At 43.0% G+C, this 19,977-nt stretch overlaps 1 protein-coding gene across 1 annotated transcript in view; it reads left to right on the top strand.

Moving 5' to 3' along the window:
- Positions 1–19,977, top strand: part of PROM1 (prominin 1) — a 160,802-nt gene that overhangs the window by 58,553 nt on the left and 82,272 nt on the right. The window contains exons 3-7 of the mRNA XM_018571167.1: positions 3,147–3,205; positions 8,994–9,020; positions 13,872–14,077; positions 15,173–15,293; positions 18,401–18,464. Of these exons, the coding sequence (XP_018426669.1) occupies positions 3,147–3,205; positions 8,994–9,020; positions 13,872–14,077; positions 15,173–15,293; positions 18,401–18,464 (477 nt within the window). The remainder of the gene's footprint in view (positions 1–3,146; positions 3,206–8,993; positions 9,021–13,871; positions 14,078–15,172; positions 15,294–18,400; positions 18,465–19,977) is intronic.

Raw genomic sequence — 19,977 nt, 5'->3', positions numbered from 1 at the left:
TGTGAATATAGAGCGCATCTCTCTCGTTTCCTCTCTCTCTCTCTCTCTCTCTCTCTCTCTCTCTCTCTCTCTCTCTCTCTCGTCTGGCAATGGGAAGCTATGAAAACTCTGTGTGAAAAATTTACTTTATATTCAGAGGTCTGGTCTCCATGACATCTGACCATTATCCCATCATTCATTGATATCAACAAAGCTTGATGCTTGAACGGCCTTTACACACAGGTACTGTTAGATGGGATAGCATAAGAAATGTCAAGGGTCATGTCATGAAGTTCTTCTCTATGTAGTGTAGGAGGAACTTCCTAACAGACAGGCTCAATGTAACAAGAAGCCTCCCTGCCACATTTGAACAATGGTTGACAGGGAGTGTTATAAAACTTTGATGTCATTTATTTAATCAGAATTTATATTTTTGGAGGGGTGTAGGTTGCCCAGGGAACCACTTGCATTAATATATATATATATTTAGCTGTCAATAATATCAAAATCTACATAGCAATATTCCTGACAGTGCCAAGGACTATAAAGACCCAGATTGTAACTACAAGGAATCTGATGTCAACGCCTGTTGAATAAGAACTACTTCCCTTTGCCAGACAATCCTTGTTGCTGCTTTTACATTAGTCTGGAGATTTGGATCTCACTAACCCCCTGGGGATTCTTCAGCTGCTGCAGAGGGTATTGTTATAGTATGCCAGCACTTTCATTGGAATTGCTTCAATGCTGAACACTAAAGTGTAGACACAATCTGGTGACAGGTACTTGCTAATATTTGCTAACAGATATTGCAGCTATCAAGGAAAGAGAGTAGCAAGTAATACATTTCCTACGAAGAGCATTTGTCACATTGTCTCTCATTTTGTATGTAGTGTTAAGTTTATACATTTTCCATGGATTACCTTCCACACAGTAGAGGCTCTGTCCGCTGACTAAGCAATGCCACTTTCTGGGGAATATTACATAACTTTGCTTCATCTGCAAACACCGCACATGGCCCCACGCCTGTTCCTCATTGATGGGCTGCTCCTAGGTTTTCATGAAAATGTCCCCCGCATCCCCCTGCGAAAATTGCCCTGTTGTCCTCCCCTTCGGATCCGCCATTGACATGACCTTCAATCCTAACTATGGGGTACAGACCTCACCTGACTTCTCATCTCAGCTAGGGGGTACAGACCTCACCTGACCTCCAATCTCAGCTATGGGGTACAGAGCTCCCCTGACCTCCAATACCAGCTTTGGGTACAGAGCTCACCTGATCTTCTATGCCAGCTATGAGGTACAGAGCTCATCTGACCCCCAATCCTACCTAATGGGTACAGAGCTCACTTGACCTCCCTTGCCAGCTACGGGGAACAGAACTCACCTGACCTCCTATCCTAGCTAAGGGGCACAGGCCTCACCTGGCTTCTCGTGTAAGCTATAGGGTACAGAGCTCACTTGACTTCTCATCCCAGTTTGGGGTACAGAGCTCACTTGACTCCTCATCCTGGCTATGAGGCACAGAGCTTACCTGACCTCCCCCCCCTGCGATCCTCTCACTGCTGCTAGCCCTGGGTGGCCCTCTACCTGCCACTGTGCCCACATCCCTCTTCTCTCCTCACCACCTCTGAGTCCACTGCCCCCTAGCCCTTCAACTGCCAATGTGTCCACCTCTCAACCCCCCAACACCACCACTGTGTCCACAGACCCCCCTCTTGCTCTTCAATTGCCACTGTGCCCACCTCTCTCCTCTCCCACCACTGCCTCTTTGTCCACTGACCCCTCTCCGGCTCTTCCACTGCCACTGTGCCCATCTCTCTCCCACCACCACCTCTGTGTCTACTGAACCACTCTGGCTTTTCTACTTCCACGGTGCCACTTTCTCCTCTCCCACTGCCTCTGTGCCACCTCCCTCCTCTCCCACAGCCACTGTGCCACCTCTCTCCTGCGCCACTACCACCTCTGTGTCCACTGCCCCTCTTGCTCTTCCACTGCCACTGTGTCACCTCTCTTCTCTCCCACTGCCACTGTGGCACCTCTCTCCTTTCCCACTGCCACTGTGGCACCTCTCTCCTTTCCCACTGCCACTGTGCCACCTCTCTCCTCTCCCACTGCACCGCTGTGTCCACTGCCCCCCTCTGGCTCTTCCACTGCCACTGCTGTGTCCACTGCTCGCCCTTTGACTCCTCCACTGCCACTGTGGCACCTCTCTTATCTCCCACTGCCACTGTGCCACCTCTCTCCTCTCCCACTGCCACCGCTGTGTCCACTGCACCCCCTTTGACTCTTCCACTACCACTGTGCCATCTCTCTCCTCTCCCACTGCCACCTCTGTGTCCACTGCCACTATGTCCACCTCCTTCCTCTCCCACTACCACCTCTGTGTCCACTGACCCCAGGCTTTCCCCCTCTACCCCCCCGGGGTACAGCACTCACCTGGCGTGGGCTGAGGTGGCCACCTAATTGCCTGACTACAGTGCAGCCTCTGCTTTCGGGCCCTGATTGCTTGGTGCAGCTGGCTGGGCCTGGCAGAGTGGTGGCGAAGGAAGGGAGCAGTCATTTTCTCAGGGGGGGCGGGAGCAATTGCCCCCTTGCCCCCCCCCCCCTTAAACCGCCACTGGGTTGTAGTTTGCATTCCCCTTAGAATGTATTTTACAACTCTGCTTTTAGGGTCAAGGTAGGGGTGAGGCATTATTAACAACAAATCCTGCTTTCTGCATCTTTGGGGAGGTTTCTACAAAATGCACCTTCTAGTAAATGGTAAGTTGTTCTGAGACTGTACTGCATGAAAGCTGCAGCAGCATGCGTGTGACCTTTAATTTAGGGATCTGCACTGTATCCTTTCCATCAACAGGAGACATGCTAATTGCCTCCTGTCTTTGCAATGTGAGTTCAATAAGCACAGTGGTATGCAGACTTGACTGTTACATCAACACAGCACCTGGAAAACACATAGGAAAAAAAAATTGCGTTGGAAAAAAAGATTGATTGGTTGCTATGGCTAACATATTTTTTTTTTTTACTTATAGCCCACCATCACCCCAAGAGTATTTTGATGTCTCTGTTATAAAATAGTCTAAGAATCAGAAGACAAATATTATGAGTATGTGCTATATTTTATTAAACTATGATATCATTCTGATGTCCTTTTCATTTGTACATTTCAGATTTAGTGAAGCGAATAGCAGTACAGAAGTTTGGCTCGTCACGCAGTGACTATCAAAAGGTAATTGGAAACTACTCTGGTTTTACTATGGTCGAAAACAATTGCCAGTTAGACCCCCACTAACCATTGGAAATTCAAACATTAGAAAATTGAAGGAACATTCCGAAAATGAAAATGTTAGAATGAAATACTACTGGTGTATGGCCAGCTTAAAGTGACACTAAACTCAGGAGTCACATCTTAAAAATACATTCAAGTACCTTAACTATTAACAAAAATGTATCTTATTTGTGTATCACTCCGCTGTAGATCCTCAAATCAACTCTGAATTGGTGTTGACACGGTCCTTCCTTCTGGAGGGTGGCTACTTTTGTTCCTCATGGTCCCTGTGTGTGTTGTAAAGTAGTCACCGCTCCAAGATCTCTCCTGTGATGGACTACAATCACAAAACAAATTAGTAAACTAAACATGAGATTGTAGTTCATCATGAGAGTGAGCCTGGAGCGGTGACTACTTTACAACACACACAGGGACCATGGGGAACAAAAGTAGCCGCCCTCCAGAAGGAAGGACAGTGTCAGCTCCAATTCAGAGATGATTTAAGGATTTACAGCCGAGTGATACACAAATAAAATAAATTTTTGTTAATAGTTAAGGTACTTGAATGCATTTTTAAGATTTAACTCCTGAGTTTAGCATCACTTTAACTCTCAGAGATTGGTCAATACACTACATTCAATCTTGTTAAAAACAAGCTATTTCCAAAAACTAGAGATATGTTGGACTACACCTCAGAGGCAATGGGATGATTTACTAAGGGCAAATATGCTGTTCACTTTGCAAGGGAATATGCACATTGAAGGGGAATTTTCCCTCAACTTGGTGAATGTGGTGAAATTTCACTTTGCAAAGAATACACAATCATGAGCAAGTATTTTTGCTTGCAAATGATTGGATGATGGAAGTCAGCAGAGTTTCACCCCATTCACTAAACTAAGGGCAAAGCTATCCTGTACTATAGCATCCAATTTCAATACAGTAAATACTATTGTTTAACGCTACTTGAATTTACTTTTTAAAACATATTTCCTTTTTTTTTTAAATGTTTTATTGTTTTATTATTTAAAGTTTTATTCATTGGTCACTTGACTGCACAGCCTTCCTCACAACCCTTTTGTCCATAGCAGGGGGGTTGTCTGAAATGTAAAGGGGGAGGTATTGTGTCGACATAACACTGGGAAGTAGCAAAGCTGATAAAAGAGAAGGAAGTACAACTTCATGACCCGGTGTATGCCCTGCTCATCCAAGGGGCAATAAAGTTCTTAAAGATGAAAATAAGTGAGGTGGTGCGGCTTGCTTTAAATCCTGTGTGTGGTACTTTCCTGAAATCATGCACAGACAGCGCAGAGCCTGCAGCCTATAGATAGATGTTCTTATGTCTTTAACGTGAAGAGTTTATTTCATCACAATGATTCTATTTAAAACAGTCTGACTCACATCTCTCTGTATAAAAGAATAATCAAAACTTTACAACATCATAGATTATCCCAAAAGCAGAAAGACTTGGAGACCAAAATACTTGTTACAATGTTCTTCTTGAAGGTCATGCACAGTCCTTTCAATTATTTTTAGATATACATGTAAAATAAAAGAGAGCTTCAGCTAAAAATTGTCATCAGTATGTGCCAATGCTTCATAAACCTTGCTTCAATGTATTTTTGGAATTAGGGATTAGTTTGGGATTAGTCTGTAACTGAGCTCATTCAAACCTGGGAAGTAGTTATCAGGTCACGTCAAATAAGCTGTAGCCAGGGCATTCTGTGCCCCATAGCCGCATGTAAACAAAGGGGCGGGATGCTAATGACATCATTTCTTTTATATGACAATATAAGGTCCATGATCTCACCGTCCCTTTGTTTACATGCGGCTGCGAGGTGGGGAATGGCTTTGCTGCAGCTAATTTGTTCTTTTTCCTTGTGCAGACATTTCTTGTCTAGAGACACAGCGTTATGTCCATATCTCCCAATTGCTCATTGGTGTCAGATGCTTTCCCCATGTAGACAACAAGCAGTACATTGCACAAGCATGGTCCACTGTTGTCACCCTCGGGAAACCTGCTCACAAAAATGACATGGAGCACTGGGGATGTGGGGGTGAGGTGCTGGACCACAACCTTTCTCTAGTCTAATAGGAGCAAAATGGAGTGTCCCCTCCAAATGGAGGGGACACCCAGAATGAGAACTTCATATGAATGTAGACTAATAAAGAGTGCCAGGTAATCGTCTCAAGAGTCCAAAAAAACAAGTAAGCACTTGTACAAATGCTGAACTGCCAGTAAATATCTATTCGCACCAAATATTTCCACTCCTGCCTGAGAAATAGGATTGTCTGCAGGGTTGTAAGTTTAGAGTCCACCAGTGATCCACTGTCTATTGTTTGAGCCCTGCTGAAGGGGGGTTTTGACCCCTGAAACACATTGGCTGTGTATATCTCCTTCACCATTTGTGAAGGTGTTTTTGGACTCCTGGCATTCTTTTTAGTCTTCATTCATGTTTAGACAGGAAATGACTGCAGAGAGGTGATCAGCAGTACTGATATGCAAAAAGTGAAAACTGCGTTTTACTTCTAGTGATGGCAATTGTTTATGGTACACAATTCTTTAGTATACTAAGTGTAATTGTATTTGGGTTTATATGTGCTGTAAGCAGTGTTTAGGGGAATTACAATGTATAGTTAATATTTTGGTACCTGAATAGAATACTGATAAATCACCCAGCAATCTGAAGTCTGTTGTATAAGGCGTTGAGACACGATGGTTACCAAATGAGACACCAACACACATTAGGTTGCAAGCAGTTGGTGTCACAATGAGATAATGGAACAAGTCTAAGAGACCTGCAACATAAAATAAAAGTAGAATGTGGATTTTTTAACAGTTTACAAGATGTTGTTTAATTTGCCAACAATGATTGATTTCCTTTTCTTGCTGAGCTGCTTATCAGGCATAATGTTATAATGGTAGAGAATTAAAAAGAAATGGTCTGATATGTAACAAGCTGACGATGAAAGTCAAGTAGAACCTTTTTATCTGTCCCAATGTATTGAAACATGTATCTGTTTTAATGTAACATTTTAGAATGTATTCACATGGGCGTGCATGGCTGTACACCAAAAAACCGGCCAATACTTCTGCACCTGAGAGTGACGGGTGTTGCATTGTTGCATACAGCCTCCACCTTATGGAATTCTCTCCCACGCCACATCAGGCTCTCACCATCCCCACAAGACTATCAAAAATCCCTTAAAGCGCACTTCTTTAGAGAAGCGTATCAGCTCTCCCCTTGATTTCTCACCCTATACAACCTTCCCTTCTGCTCCCGTTTCACGGTACTCCCAAATCCCTAACATTTTATTTGGTATACATCTGTTGTCTCCCCTTCCCCTCCACTGTGTCTTTGGTCCCCTTCCTCTTAAATTGTAAGCTCATTTGGGCAGGGTTCTTCTCACCTACTGTTTCTGTATGTCAATGATGCTTGTCAGTGTTTCTTTCTTGTCTTGTCTAAACAGCTGTACAGTGCTGCAGAATATGTTGGCGCTATATAAATAAGTAATTTTTGTACAGCCGTAGGCAGCAGTGTCTATAATTTAATGACAGGCTGTGGCTGTATGCATATACTTTTACATCCGATCATTTACACCCGTACAGGGACAAATGACCGGACTTGAACGCCAACAGTTTGCCGTTTTTTTGACAGTGTACGCCCATTCATGCCCTTATGAAAGAACTTCGGAGGTTACCATTGGTGCTCTCCACTTCTGAAAATGCTAATTGCCTGGCAGATATGCTGCTCCTACCGTTTCAGTGCTTTAAGTATCTGGCCTGGAACAAGTATGTAGATTAGGACTTTTTCTGATTTGCATACTTGTTACAGGTCAGCGGTATACTTTTTTTTAGAAATAGTAGGTTAAGCTGGGCATATGCTGTTTGAATTTGGCCAAATCTTGCTGCCCTGCCAGCACCACCTGCCTCAACAAAAGTCAATTATTCAGTCGAATTCCATCTAGTGACCATAATATAGTATTACATTGCATTACATTACATGACATTCGACCTGAAAAGAAAATACACTAAGAACATTCATTTTTGCCTCTATCCACACAAAACGAATGTTCACTGAGATTCACAGGGAAACTTGCTCTGCAAATTGTTTATAAATAGACCCCTTAGTATTACAACCAGGCAACTAGCATCTCAGGAGTAATGGCAGCATCTGTTTTTTCCTCATGAAATGTTTACTTTAATTAAAAAGATTGGACTCTACCATGAATCTATCACCAAGAAAATAAATCTTTGATTTGGCAAATTTACAAGTCAGATGAGGTAAAACGTTTCTGTTCTTAAAGTCTGCATAATGGTTACTATGTAGTAGGAAATTCATAGAGTACTGTCATTATTTTATGATTAAATGATGTATTCTGGTGTATAACAGTGTTCAGAGCCTCAGACTCTGCTGATTACTTAGCAATGGCAACACGGGAAATACAAATAGGTTTCTGCAGTATATAGTCTGCTCTAAACACTGTGAACTTGCTTCCTATGTAACACATTCACTTTAAGGAGAACCTGTCCTGACTGGGCTTATGCAATAATCTGAATATGCAGCCTTTACTTTGTACCTTACACTTTGGGGCTGATTTATAAATCTTACTCCCAGTGTATAACTGGGTGAATTCTATACACACACCACTACCACCACTAGGGGGAGCTGAGGAGCATTGGAAATTCCTGTGCTTCTTACCACTATCTAGTGGTGGTAGTTCGGTGCGAGCAGCATTTGCTCAGCTATACTCTATACACGATTTATAAATCATTGTCTTAAGTTGAATGCCAGCAGACGCTTGGGGTTTAACAACTGCTGTAATATCATGTTCCTGACCTCGAACATAGTCCGCTATTATTCGAGAGTCTATAACAATATCAGATAACTGAGCTTTATATTAACAGGAATGTAATAAACTATTAGACCGGGAGTTGGCAACTCCGGCCCTCCAACTGCTGTGGGACTACAAGTCCCATGAGGCATTGCAAGACTGACATCCACAGGCATGACTCCCAGATGCAGAGGCATTATGGGATTTGTAGTTAAATCACAGCTGGCGGGCTGGAGTTGCCAACCCTGTATTGGGCTTTGTTATTTGATATTGATATGCAATAGCAGGATTTGGGAGACTACTGCATGTGAATAGATAGCCAATGTCAGACTTCAAGTGGCTGTGATGTTATACTTAAAAAAAAAGGAGTTACATTTTAAAGAATATATTCTTTTTTTATTTTGTATAGAGTGGGGAAAAGCCGAAATCCACTGTTACCTGGGCAGAAAGTGATGGAATTATTTTTGATGGCATCACTTGTTTCAGTACGAGGTGTCTAAGAATGGATTTCCCTACACCTTTGAGTGAGAGTGATCTTCTTTCCCTTCCTGTTGTGTCTCCAGGACAGAGAGAAAGGGAAGGGAAATCCCCCCAATGGGAGACAGACAAGAATTACCTACTCAATACAAATCTAAACAAAAATTTTGGTTTTAGATATATTATACAATGTTCAAAAAAACCCAAACCTTTTACAGTTATATTTATTTAAGACTGACTATTCAGATTTATGCCCCATTATGACTGGTTCTTTTTGAATCAAACTCATGGCTTTGTTTGCACCAGAAGCCTTTGGAGCAGTTTTACTTTAACAAATTGCCATGTCTTCATGTTTTATTCACTGATGATTCCTTTAATATGATGCTGAGACTATTGCTTCTTCATTCCATGCCTTCCACATCTGCTGTGACTGGCACAGCCGGAGAATGTTGTCATAGCTTTGCAGGTAATCTTTTCAAGTGACATTGTACACCACTAGCATTTTATTAGGATGTCTGATTCCATCTAGAGCTCTGTCAGTTTGATATTTTTTTGGATGCAACTGAGATCCTGTGCTATTTGTTTGGAATGTCTGGTCCCCCAAGGGGGGTCTGTATAACACACAATATGCACGGCACGCATTCAGGCGAGGAATTCTGAGCTACTGCTTATTTGTCTACAATGCCAAAATGTTAAATTTCCCTTAATTTACCAAGACAGCTTATTTCCTTATGGTTCCTCATGAGAATGCTAGTTGGTGGGCTGTTATGCTGATGCTGTGGCTTCAATATTTTCAAGGTCAATGACCCAAAGCAAGTGTGGAGCCAGCAATGTCCAAGAGAAGTCAGAACACCCTACATTCTTGCTCTGGCTCAGCGACTCCGCGTTGAAATTGATGGATCAGCATGAAAGCCAGGCCTTTAGCATTCACAACAGGTGGACAGCAGTGATAGCCTACATATTATTCTTCAGCTTTGCTCTCCCCTGCTGAATGATCCTCAGACACCGGGTCCAAAATGGTACAACAGTTCACAAAGCAATTCAGTGAGGCATTTACTTTGCTGCAAGCTGTTTTCTGAGAAGAACGATGTTAGCAGAATCTAGCAGGCATTGACCCTGCACCCCCAAATATCCCCCACCAACAGAAAGTCTGAAAACATTCTTACTGAGTACAAACTCTGAGACATAGCTGAGCCTTGTCTAAGATTGCATTGTGGATCTGAGAGACAAGACCTAATTCAACGATAATGGGAATTTTCAAATTGTAAACATTATTTTATTTATATATTACATTATGTAAACTTGTACAGATTCTCACCTTCAATCCTTTCTTGACTAGAGGCAATTAAATCTTAGATGCCCAGTCCAAATTTAGCAGTGTCAGTATGCATGGTTAAAGTGACACTAAATTTAGGATTTAAATCTTAAAAATATATTCAAGTACCCTAACTATTGAGAAAAATATATCTTATTTGTGTATCACTCAGCTGTAGATCCTCAAATCATCTCTGAATTCATGCTGACACTGCCCTTCCTTCTGGAGGGCGGCTACTATTGTTCCCCATGGTCCCTGTGTGTGTTGTAAAGTAGTCTGTTTAGATTTTTTTTAAGAACCTATTTTCACCCATTATGTTCTGATGTCAGTATAGTGGTATGGTTTATTCCTCTATCTTGGTACACTTAGGGTCTCGATGTCATGTTACAGGAATGTAAATGCTGGCCACTGAATGATCTAGATCCTTCTAAAAACATACGAGTTTGCATTTCGCAAACTTGCATGCTTGTGGTTTGAAGCAGGTGTGGGGTGGATGCAGTGGCTTGGCCTAGTCGAAGCCATGGTAATTGATGAGGAAAATTTATTTTGGCCAATCAATTTTATCTTGAACAGGCTCAGCCAAGAAGCATCGGCCAGGGTCGTGGAGGCCATATAAACATAACATTGCTTCCCGATCCAATCATAAATGCTGGATTGGGTGAACATTCTCTAATCCCTGTAGATACCTTAATACTGGCATGTGCAATCCCTATTTTTGACTGTTACACAGGAAAACCTAGCCTTTAGTTTAGATGACCCCTTTAAAGATATCCCTTTTCACAGATTTAGGTCATAAAGAACACTAACGGAGAAAACTGGTTCCAAGACAGAATAATAGAATAATAATTACTATCACCTTAATTCAAACAATGACACAGTACAGAGACAAAATGTCTGGAGAGTGTCCAAATGTCTATTAGACAGTGCTGCCACTAATTTGTTATACTGCCAATATGAATTATTTTTGACAGTGGTGAATCATTCATGACCTTCTCATCCAGCTGAAGGAGATGTCTGCAGAGCTGGGTGTATGGTGTCTGGGGAGGGCTCAATAAAGTTTAAATTGAACTAAAATTACCAGTTTAAATCACTGATTTATTACACTTATCAACTGCAAGAGGTTATAGTACTTCTCTATGCAGGGATGGAGCTAGACATTATTGGGCCCGTCACCCGTAGCTAAATCCTCTTTCTGCATCAGTGTGCTTTGTGTGTGTGTGAGGGGGGGCACTGTAGTCCTCTGTAAGTGTGTACAGGCAGTACAAATCTCCTAACTGGCCCAGCTTGGAAAGGATCTTCAGGACACAAATCCTTATTCCTTCCACAAAGGTCAAAGGCTAGCTGTCCAGTATGAAAGCCTCTACTGACCTCTGAGGCTCCCGTATTGGGCTGCTGAATAGCATAAGTGGTGCTCCGTTCTAAATATTGGGGGGAGGTTAGGGCCTTCTGCATTGCGCATGCCAGGGGTTAGTGACCTGACAGGTTATTTTTGTTGGTGATGTGTTTAGATAAAGCACTGATTAAACAGAAAAATTCACAACCAAGGTTGTCATGGGGTTTTCACTAAGACCTTGAGGAATGCTAAATTAAGTTGTACTTGCTTAGGAACTTCCTGTGTAAATCATAGATAAACTACAAGTAGATTGTCGTGAAGGACAAGTAGATTTGGCCCCCACTTTAGCCCTTGGACAAGTAGTTTTTTAAAAAATTTCCACACCCCTGTAACCATTCTTTAATTTTCTTATTTGCACTTCTAGAGTGGCAGCCGAAATTGTATTTGTTACGTAGTGCATCAAAGCCTTTTGCTATTCGTCTTATACATTGAGAGGCACCTTGCAAAAGTAGAATAAATGCACAAAAACTGGCATAACTTATTAGTGCCAAATCACTCCCTGCCCTTCGTTTCAGAGCTGTGATAATGAGGAATGCTAAATTAAGTTGTACTTGCTTAGGAACTTCCTGTGTAAATCATAGATAAACATACATAAGCATAGAGACTAACATTGCACTACAGTGCCATCTACAGCTCAAAGGACATAATTACACAAATAATACAATCATATACCTGTATATGCTGTTGCATTTCCAACAATTTCTACATGTTCCTTAATTTTAAACTGCTTTCACAGTTGGGTGGTGAGCCTCATGTATACAAAGTGGAGAAAAGTGCCTCCATAATAACTCAGGGGTGTGGAATTCCTATCGCCCGACGCACGGGACATGCAGTTTCGGGCGCCGGGCGAGTAGTTTTAAAGTACATTCAGCCCGGCTCCGGACAAGCAGAGCTAAATGTACATTGTGGAGCCGCCGCCGCTGCTCGTTTATTACAAGTGGTCTGATCAGACCACTTGTATTAATTTGAGCAGCGGCGATCGTTTCTGCCCGCACCCCCCGCCGTAGTTTTCGGGGTTTTTATAAAGTGACAGCATGAAAAATGTTTTATGATGCATGTACAACAGCCATTTTTTCTTTTTTTTTAGTTTTGGATAGACTTGGTAAGAATCAATATGTCTGTCAGGATTTGTATTGTTGTCCATGACCTACTTGGTGAGATTTCACCTAATTTCCTGTCACTATGACAGCCAATGCCAGTATATGAAATAATGGGAGCTGTTGTCATTGGGACAGGATGTGAATATAACTTTATTATTTTAGCCCCTAGACAAAAACAAGCAGTGCAGGGCTAGCCCCGCTGCAAGGGTTAATAAAAGGTTTTTCTGGAGTTCTTCTTTAAAGTAGTACTAAAGACTGGGCGTTTTTTACCGTAATGCATTCTCTGCATTAGGATAAAAAACCGCCCAGTACCTTTTTGTGTCCCTCGCCCCCCCCACACACACACTAAGCTGTGAATACCGCCATCACCGCTGCCGGTCTGTAAAGCTATCCTTCATTCCCTGAACTTCCTGGTTGCGGGGGGAGGATACTGAGAGCAAAGGAACCATAGGCTCCTGCAGACTTCAGGCCTAGTTAACTTCTCCAACTGTGTACACCCTACCCCAGGCTAGGCCCAGGGGCAGACCTCCCTGAGCACATGGTAATTCTTCTAGTATTTATGCACTTTCTCGGCATGCACCACTGGCCATGACACTCCTAGTGATTGGCTAGTGAGGCATACACACTCCCAATTTTCTCCCATTGGCTGCCCCACTCTGTGGCAGGGTCACACCCCACTACAGGTAGGTGCAGACAATAGCAGAACACCTACAACAACCAAATGATCACAAACTACAAATCAGCCCAACTGATTACAGTGCTAGCAATACCACATTTAGAGCCACTCTGCTTAGGGTGAAGGGGCCATATCTGATATTGCACATTTTTGATATTGTAGATTTGAGGGCCGGTTCACACCACAAAGTCTGCGTTACTGCAACCGCTATTTCTGCAGATCGCACTGGACCAGAACGCAGGCACTAATGTGCCTGCGTTCCGGGTGCGGGCGATCGCACTGTGGACGGGGGTGTGGCTGCAGTGCCATTGACTTCAATGCATGGCCATGCCCCCTCCCACCCCTGAACGCAGGGAGCCAGCCAGCTTGCGTTCCAGTGTGTTCCTGAGGCCGAACGCTTTGGAACGCAGCCTTTGTGGTGTGAACCGGCCCTGAAGCTGAACTCCACCGCTAAATACACACATATATTTGAGCTATATGTGCCAAATTATTTGGATTTCTGTCCATCCAGTCCTGAGATTACATGGCTCTGCCACACAGCACAACCCTGTCTGTCAGGGCAGAAGACCTCACTTTTCTCTGCTGTGTTAAGTAACACTTACATGTACCTCCCCCATTCTGTGATTGGACAGTGAAAGGAAAAGCAGCAGACTGATAAGCTCATCTCTCTGCCACTCTTTTCTCTCCTCCTATCTTCATGCCACTTGTTAGCACATGAGCACTTCAGTACAACTAATTGACAATTTTTTAAATATCCCTCTGGGACACACAGTTCTCTAAGACACTTTCATACACGAGAGCCATTTAATTTTGCAATTGTGCTGCTGTTTCAGACAATACAATATGGGATTGGCTTCATCGTGGCAGCAGCCCTCGGTGTCCTGTTTTTCCTGCTCATGCCTATGGTGGGGCTGTGCTTCTGCATGTGTCGCTGTTGTGAGAACTGTGGCGGTGAGATGCACCAGAGACAGAAGAAGAACGCAGACTGTCAGAGAGGCTGCTTTGCCACCTTCCTGTTTGTGACATCTCTGCTAATCAGGTAAGCTCGGCCCGAACGCTCCCTTCTGATCTCTGCTAATGAATGTTGGTTGCAGGTGTGATATTAGAATGGAACTGTCACCGGCTTCATTTCCGTAACTCTACCACAAGGCACAAACACTTGGGGAAATAAAAACACAATTTAAGTTTGGGTATGTTGAAAATTTCTTGTACTACAAAGCCTCACAAATGACCTTTAAACTATATAGTGTAAAATGTTTAATATATAAGTAGAAAAACAATTGAAGAACCTATATCGGCATTCATTTGAAGGTCCACCGCAGTACAAAATACTGCATTTTTTAAAGGGCAGCTAATGGATAACCTAAGGGCTTAATGTAAGTCAGAGCAAGGACCAGTCTCTGGTCTTCCGGTTCTTACTTACCTGTGTCTACGCCGCTGGCTCCGGTCCGAAGATCTGAAAAATTCTCGAGCGGCTGTGAAGGGTCATGGGGCAGGCGCATGCACAGTAGAGATTTTCTGCCAGGAGAAGAGGAGAGACACAAGGTAAGTCAATGTAAGCAGCCCGGCAGCGTGCACCCGCACAGACACCGCGGGGAACAGAAGACACAGCAGCCAGCGCTGGATCAGAGACCGTTACCAGCGCTGGAGGGACTGCTGAAAACTACTGAAAAGTATTAGCCTTTTAATGTCACTTTAAATTTTACTTGTTTAGAAGAACAGTACATGTATGTATACAGCATTGTGAGGAAAACATATAGATAGAAAAAAAACAGCTTCCTGTGTATCATAGATAAGCATACATATAGAGAGTAACATGGCACTACACTGCCATCTACAGCTATAAAGACATATCAGTATATCAGTACATTGGAATATGCTGTTGCATTTCCAGATATCCCTCTACCTGCTCCGACATGCCTTCTGTCATAATATGCATGAGGAGCGGATATGGGGACCCCACACATGTGCCTAAATGTTTAGTATGTTTCTATTTTGGTTGAGTTCAGGTGATTTTATGTGCCTTATTGTTCTGTACTCTCCCTTTTACTTCTTCATAATAATAACAATACCCTACTTGTAACAACAAGCTTTATAATGCTATTTCACTAATCACGCTTCCCTATTTCAACAGTCTGGGAGTGCTATGTGCTTTTGCGGCAAATCAGAATCTCACTAGTCAGATTCGAGGATCAAGGACATTGGTGCAAAGCAACTTCAAGGATTTGAAAACCTTGCTGACAGACACCCCAGTGGTACTGTAGTTTATACATTTATTTATTTATATTTTCCGTTGACAAAGCTGGCCTAAAGGACAATTGTTATAAAAGATTTTGACTTCCATCATCTATTTCAAAGAGCAGGTTGTAATCCTAACACCAGCACATTTGCTCCATTGGTCTCCGCTAAAGCAGAAGGTGATATCAGTCTGCGAGTGTCACATTCGCTAAGAGATATAACTTCCAACTGCTACGGGCTGCTGCAGTTTGCAAATTACAATTGCTTTTTAAAAACATTCTCTAATGAACTCACTTAAAGAACACCTGTCATTAGAGAATTACCCTGTTTCCACGAAAATAAGACCTACCCCGAAAATAACACCTAGTACTATTTTGGGGAATTGCTAAAATATAAGACCTACCCCAAAAATAAGACCTAGTTGTGACCATTCCCAGGGCCGGTGGTGGCATAAGGGGGAACTTGAAAAGTCGCGTGAGAGAATCAGCGGTGCCAATAAAGCCAGCGCTAGAGGAAGCGAGGCGGCACCGGAGGGAGCAGAGCTGCATAAGCCGATGCCTCCTCTATAGCGCCGACTCCTGTCACAGGTGGAGTGATTGCAAATGCACTCCGCCTGTGAGGAATCGATAGTGAAAGTGCGCTCTGCTCATTCTGGCCAGCGATTGGTTACCAAATTACTCTTGGAAAGGTACGGCACCCCTGATTGCCCTGATCACCATTTTTTTCTACATGAATACATGTAGACTGTTGTACATGAATAAGTGTGAAAATAATAATAAGACTACCCCGAAAATGAGACCTAGTGTATTTTTTTGAGCCAAAAAAATTATAAGACAGTGTCTTATTTTCGGGGAAACACGGTATGAAGGCTGCCATTGGTGACCTCTCCTTCTGCAATGACTGGTGCCTGACTGTAATGCTGAGGTTTTAAATGCAATGCTTTCCAAGTCCCAGACATGGGCCTTTGTGGCAAGCTTGTTCCAGGCTTGTGATTCTGAAGTACTGAATTCAGACACAACCAGCAATGACATCTTTCATGCCTTCTGTGTATGCAGGTGTACTTTAAAATAAGCTATTCCATACTGTACTTTCTTAGAAAAACTGCTGTCATATGCCTGCTAGTAATAACAGAGTCTCTAACCTGTGCTTCTGCATACTAACAATCAAACCCCCCAACTGTACTCTCCACGATTAAGCCTGTTTGTAGTGAAACATGTTAGAACGGAGTAGATCTTGAAAGGGACTGAACAGTATCTTGTTGGAGTCAATTAAGATGTTTTTATAAGAGTTATGGCATCAGAGTTCAGCTTTTTGGGATTTACAGACTGAATGACATCCTGAAGTTGGGGCCAGGCTGTCAATCATGTTGATGGTGAACCCCGTGATTCAGTGGTAATTCTGTGGGTGCAGCAGGAGGAATTTGGCAACAAGTAGAAGAAACTGGTAATTACTATAATGTTACTAGAGAGAACCGTTATGTGGTGTAAACCTCATGTAGTGGAATCCTCATGCCAAGCACCATAACAAAGTACCATCAAAAGCGAACTGAAAGGGTCCCTCAATATCAGTCATTTATGAATTGCAGGTCTACCAATTACCAGCAGATGTCACTGACATTTTACTTTTCTTGAATATTACTGATTCCACAGATATCACAATTTCATGTTGCTGCATGGAAGGGACAGACACAAATTATTTTATTTTTTTAACCCCTAAAAAAAAACAACATTAGTTCAGAGGGTATTGTATAGACAGCCAGTAGTCATGATATATTTATTATCAAAAAATGATTTTAATGTAAACTTGTCATGAGAAAAACAAGGAGACTACCATTGTAAAATACTCTTAAAATTCTAGTTGCCTGACTGTCATGATGATCCTCTTTCCTCAGTACATGAGTCACAAACCCAGATATGTTGATAAGCACTCTTTTCTATGACTATTCCAATCCGCAATGCCAGGTTAGTGAATCAGAGTGTCTTCAGGCGAGAGGAGCATAGCAGTCCGGTGGAGGTCAAAAATTATAAACTCATATTTTGTATGCAAGGTTTACTCTAAATTGCAACCCCTGTGCCTTCTAATAGTACATTAAAGGAGAACTTTGAGGTGAGTGCTTTTCACTCCCCTCATAGTTCTAGCCGACCTGTGACAATGAAATTGTCACAGGTCGGCTCAGTAGATCGGGAGGTGAGCGAACACATACCGGCGTTCGCTCACCTCTCGATCCTGTCACTGCTCTCTGTCGTGACAAGGGAGGGGCTGGATTCCCCGCTCCGCCAGCGCTGACTGGCGGAACGGACGGGGGAGGGGGCGTGTACAGCTGGCTCTGCCCCTAGATAGTCACGCAGCTGGGCGGATCCAGACATAATTGTCGGGATCCGCTTCAGCTGCGGCGTCTTAGTATAGCGCGAGTAGCAGCTCGCGGTATACTGCGGCGTCTCAGTACTGAGCTTAGGGTGACGGGAGGACGCTAGTTTGTGTCCTCCCGTTACCCTAAGGAGAACTATGGGGAAAAGCCTTAACCCCATAGTTCTCCTTTAAAAGAGCTGGAAACCTATGCCAATGTGCCTTCTTTGACATGAGAAAGGTGTATTCAAATTAAAAACTATTTTTTTTTTTCATTTTGTATTAGGTATAGGAAGGTTAAAATGCCTCTCATGTTTGTTCCTGTTGCCTGTGTCCCATTGGGGAGGTTTCCCTTCACTCTCTATCCTACAGACAGAACAGAAAGTAACAGTAACTCTCTTTAAATAAAGGGTATATCACTTCTTAGACAGCTATCTCCAAAACATTTGCCCCATTAGAAGAATCCCACCTATTCCTGTCCTGGTGACAACTGTAAATTTTTGGGTTTCCATCACTTTTTTATCCTGATGTCAGTGGTCACAGGACACACAGAGAAGATGAATCTCCTCAGCAGGGACCCAAACAGGGAGCTTAAAAACCTTAGAAGAGGTTCCACACTCTATATTGCAGCCATATACACGGTGGTTTCATAAATGTGTATCTGTAAAGAATGAAAAAAGAAACATGTAAAGTATAATTATAATTCCATGACACATCCATAGCTTGCATTTAACCTGTGCTTTTTACTATTAACAATAATGTTTTTATTTTTTGTCAGCAAATTGACTATTTATTGACCAAGTTCAACTCCACCAAGGAAAAAGCCCTATCAGAGCTCAATAGTAAGTACAGTCCGTGAGTCTGTATATTGATGTTCTTGCAGGTTTACTTTATTATTAAAAATAAAACAAAAATAGAATATTATTTTAAAATTAGGAACCTTCAAATCCCTTAATACAACCAACCAAAGCATATGTTTAATTATCTATAAAAATACAAACTTGGGTGCCCACCTTTTTACTACCAGTTGGGGGTGCACTGACTCCTAAATGGCACTTACACTGAGAGGAATGTACAGCCTGCTACCGAGGACCCCTTCGCGAAATGCTGCCTACCTGGTTAGGTTTGGCAGTAATTTGAGTCATTGTCCTAGGAAAAACATGTGAGATCAGATATGTATATATTAGAAGGAGAGGACAGCAATGGGTGCCTACATGTGCTCAGAACAGGTTCCCTTCAAGCCTGAGCATACACAGTAAGATGTGGAGCAGAGGGATATCTAGCCCTATGAAGCTTGAATTCTTTTTGTCTTAGGATATAGGGTAGAAGAGTTCAGTTTTTGGGCAGGGTTTTAATCCCATCTCCATCTACCTTACTAGAAAGAATTTCCCTCACTTACTGTTCCTGTGCCACCTTGAAAAGAAAAGGGGAGCACAGCCATCACTGGCATAGGAAAGTACAGACATCGATAAAAACATTGTCGGACGTTGTAACCCTTCCTTGCCTTACTAAAAATATTTTCTTTTATCTGCAGGGGCGTAACTAGAAATCACAGGGCCCCATAGCAAAATTTTGTATGGGGCCCTGTGATTTCTAGTTACGCCCACCTGATAACCCAAACAGCCTACCTAAGGGTGACCCTCTACGGTAGGCTCTGCAGGGTCTCAGGCGGGCGGTCAAGCCCTCTTACCTTTCAGCCCTGATCCTCTGTCCGCCTCCTCTCTACGGTAGGCTCTGCAGGGTCTCAGGCGGGCGGTCAAGCCCTCTTACCTGTCAGCCCTGATCCTCTGTTCGCCTCCTTCTCCTCCACAATCGACTCCTCCGTCAATGGGCCCCGCCTCCTCGATCACCAGGCCCTGCCCCTCAATTGACGGGCCCCGCCTATCAGCCAGCAGCCTGGCTGTCCGAGCAAGATGCCATAGCGACCCAGGCGGCCCGCATGGCATCAGGGAGATGTCCTGGCCGGGCCCCGCCCTGCCTCGGGCCCCATAGCGGCCGCCTGGGTCGCTATGGTGATTGTTACGCCACTGTTTATCTGTGTTCCCATTTCATGATTTCCTGTCCTGATAGAAATTGACACAGAGGGGGTGATTTACTAACCTAAACACACGCACGCACTAGGTGCGTGTGATTTTTACACAGCAAAATGTATTTATTAACCAAAAAGTCTCTAAAAGCATATTTCCACTAATGCCATATATGGAAAAATCATGCACATGATGCATATATAATGCTGCTTCACAGTTTAGACAAAAATGGTTAGCTCATGCATTTACATTCCTGCATTCATCAACGCAAGCAACACAATGTAGAGCTAATTTACACAACATCACCTTGCAATTCATGCAGGGCTTT

This window comes from Nanorana parkeri, unplaced genomic scaffold (genome assembly GCF_000935625.1).
Source record: "Nanorana parkeri isolate BGI_ZX_2015 unplaced genomic scaffold, ASM93562v1 scaffold1690, whole genome shotgun sequence".
Lineage (NCBI taxonomy): Eukaryota > Metazoa > Chordata > Amphibia > Anura > Dicroglossidae > Nanorana > Nanorana parkeri.
The sequence above is the reverse complement of the archived record's forward strand: the minus strand, read 5'-3'. Positions and strand labels throughout refer to the sequence as shown.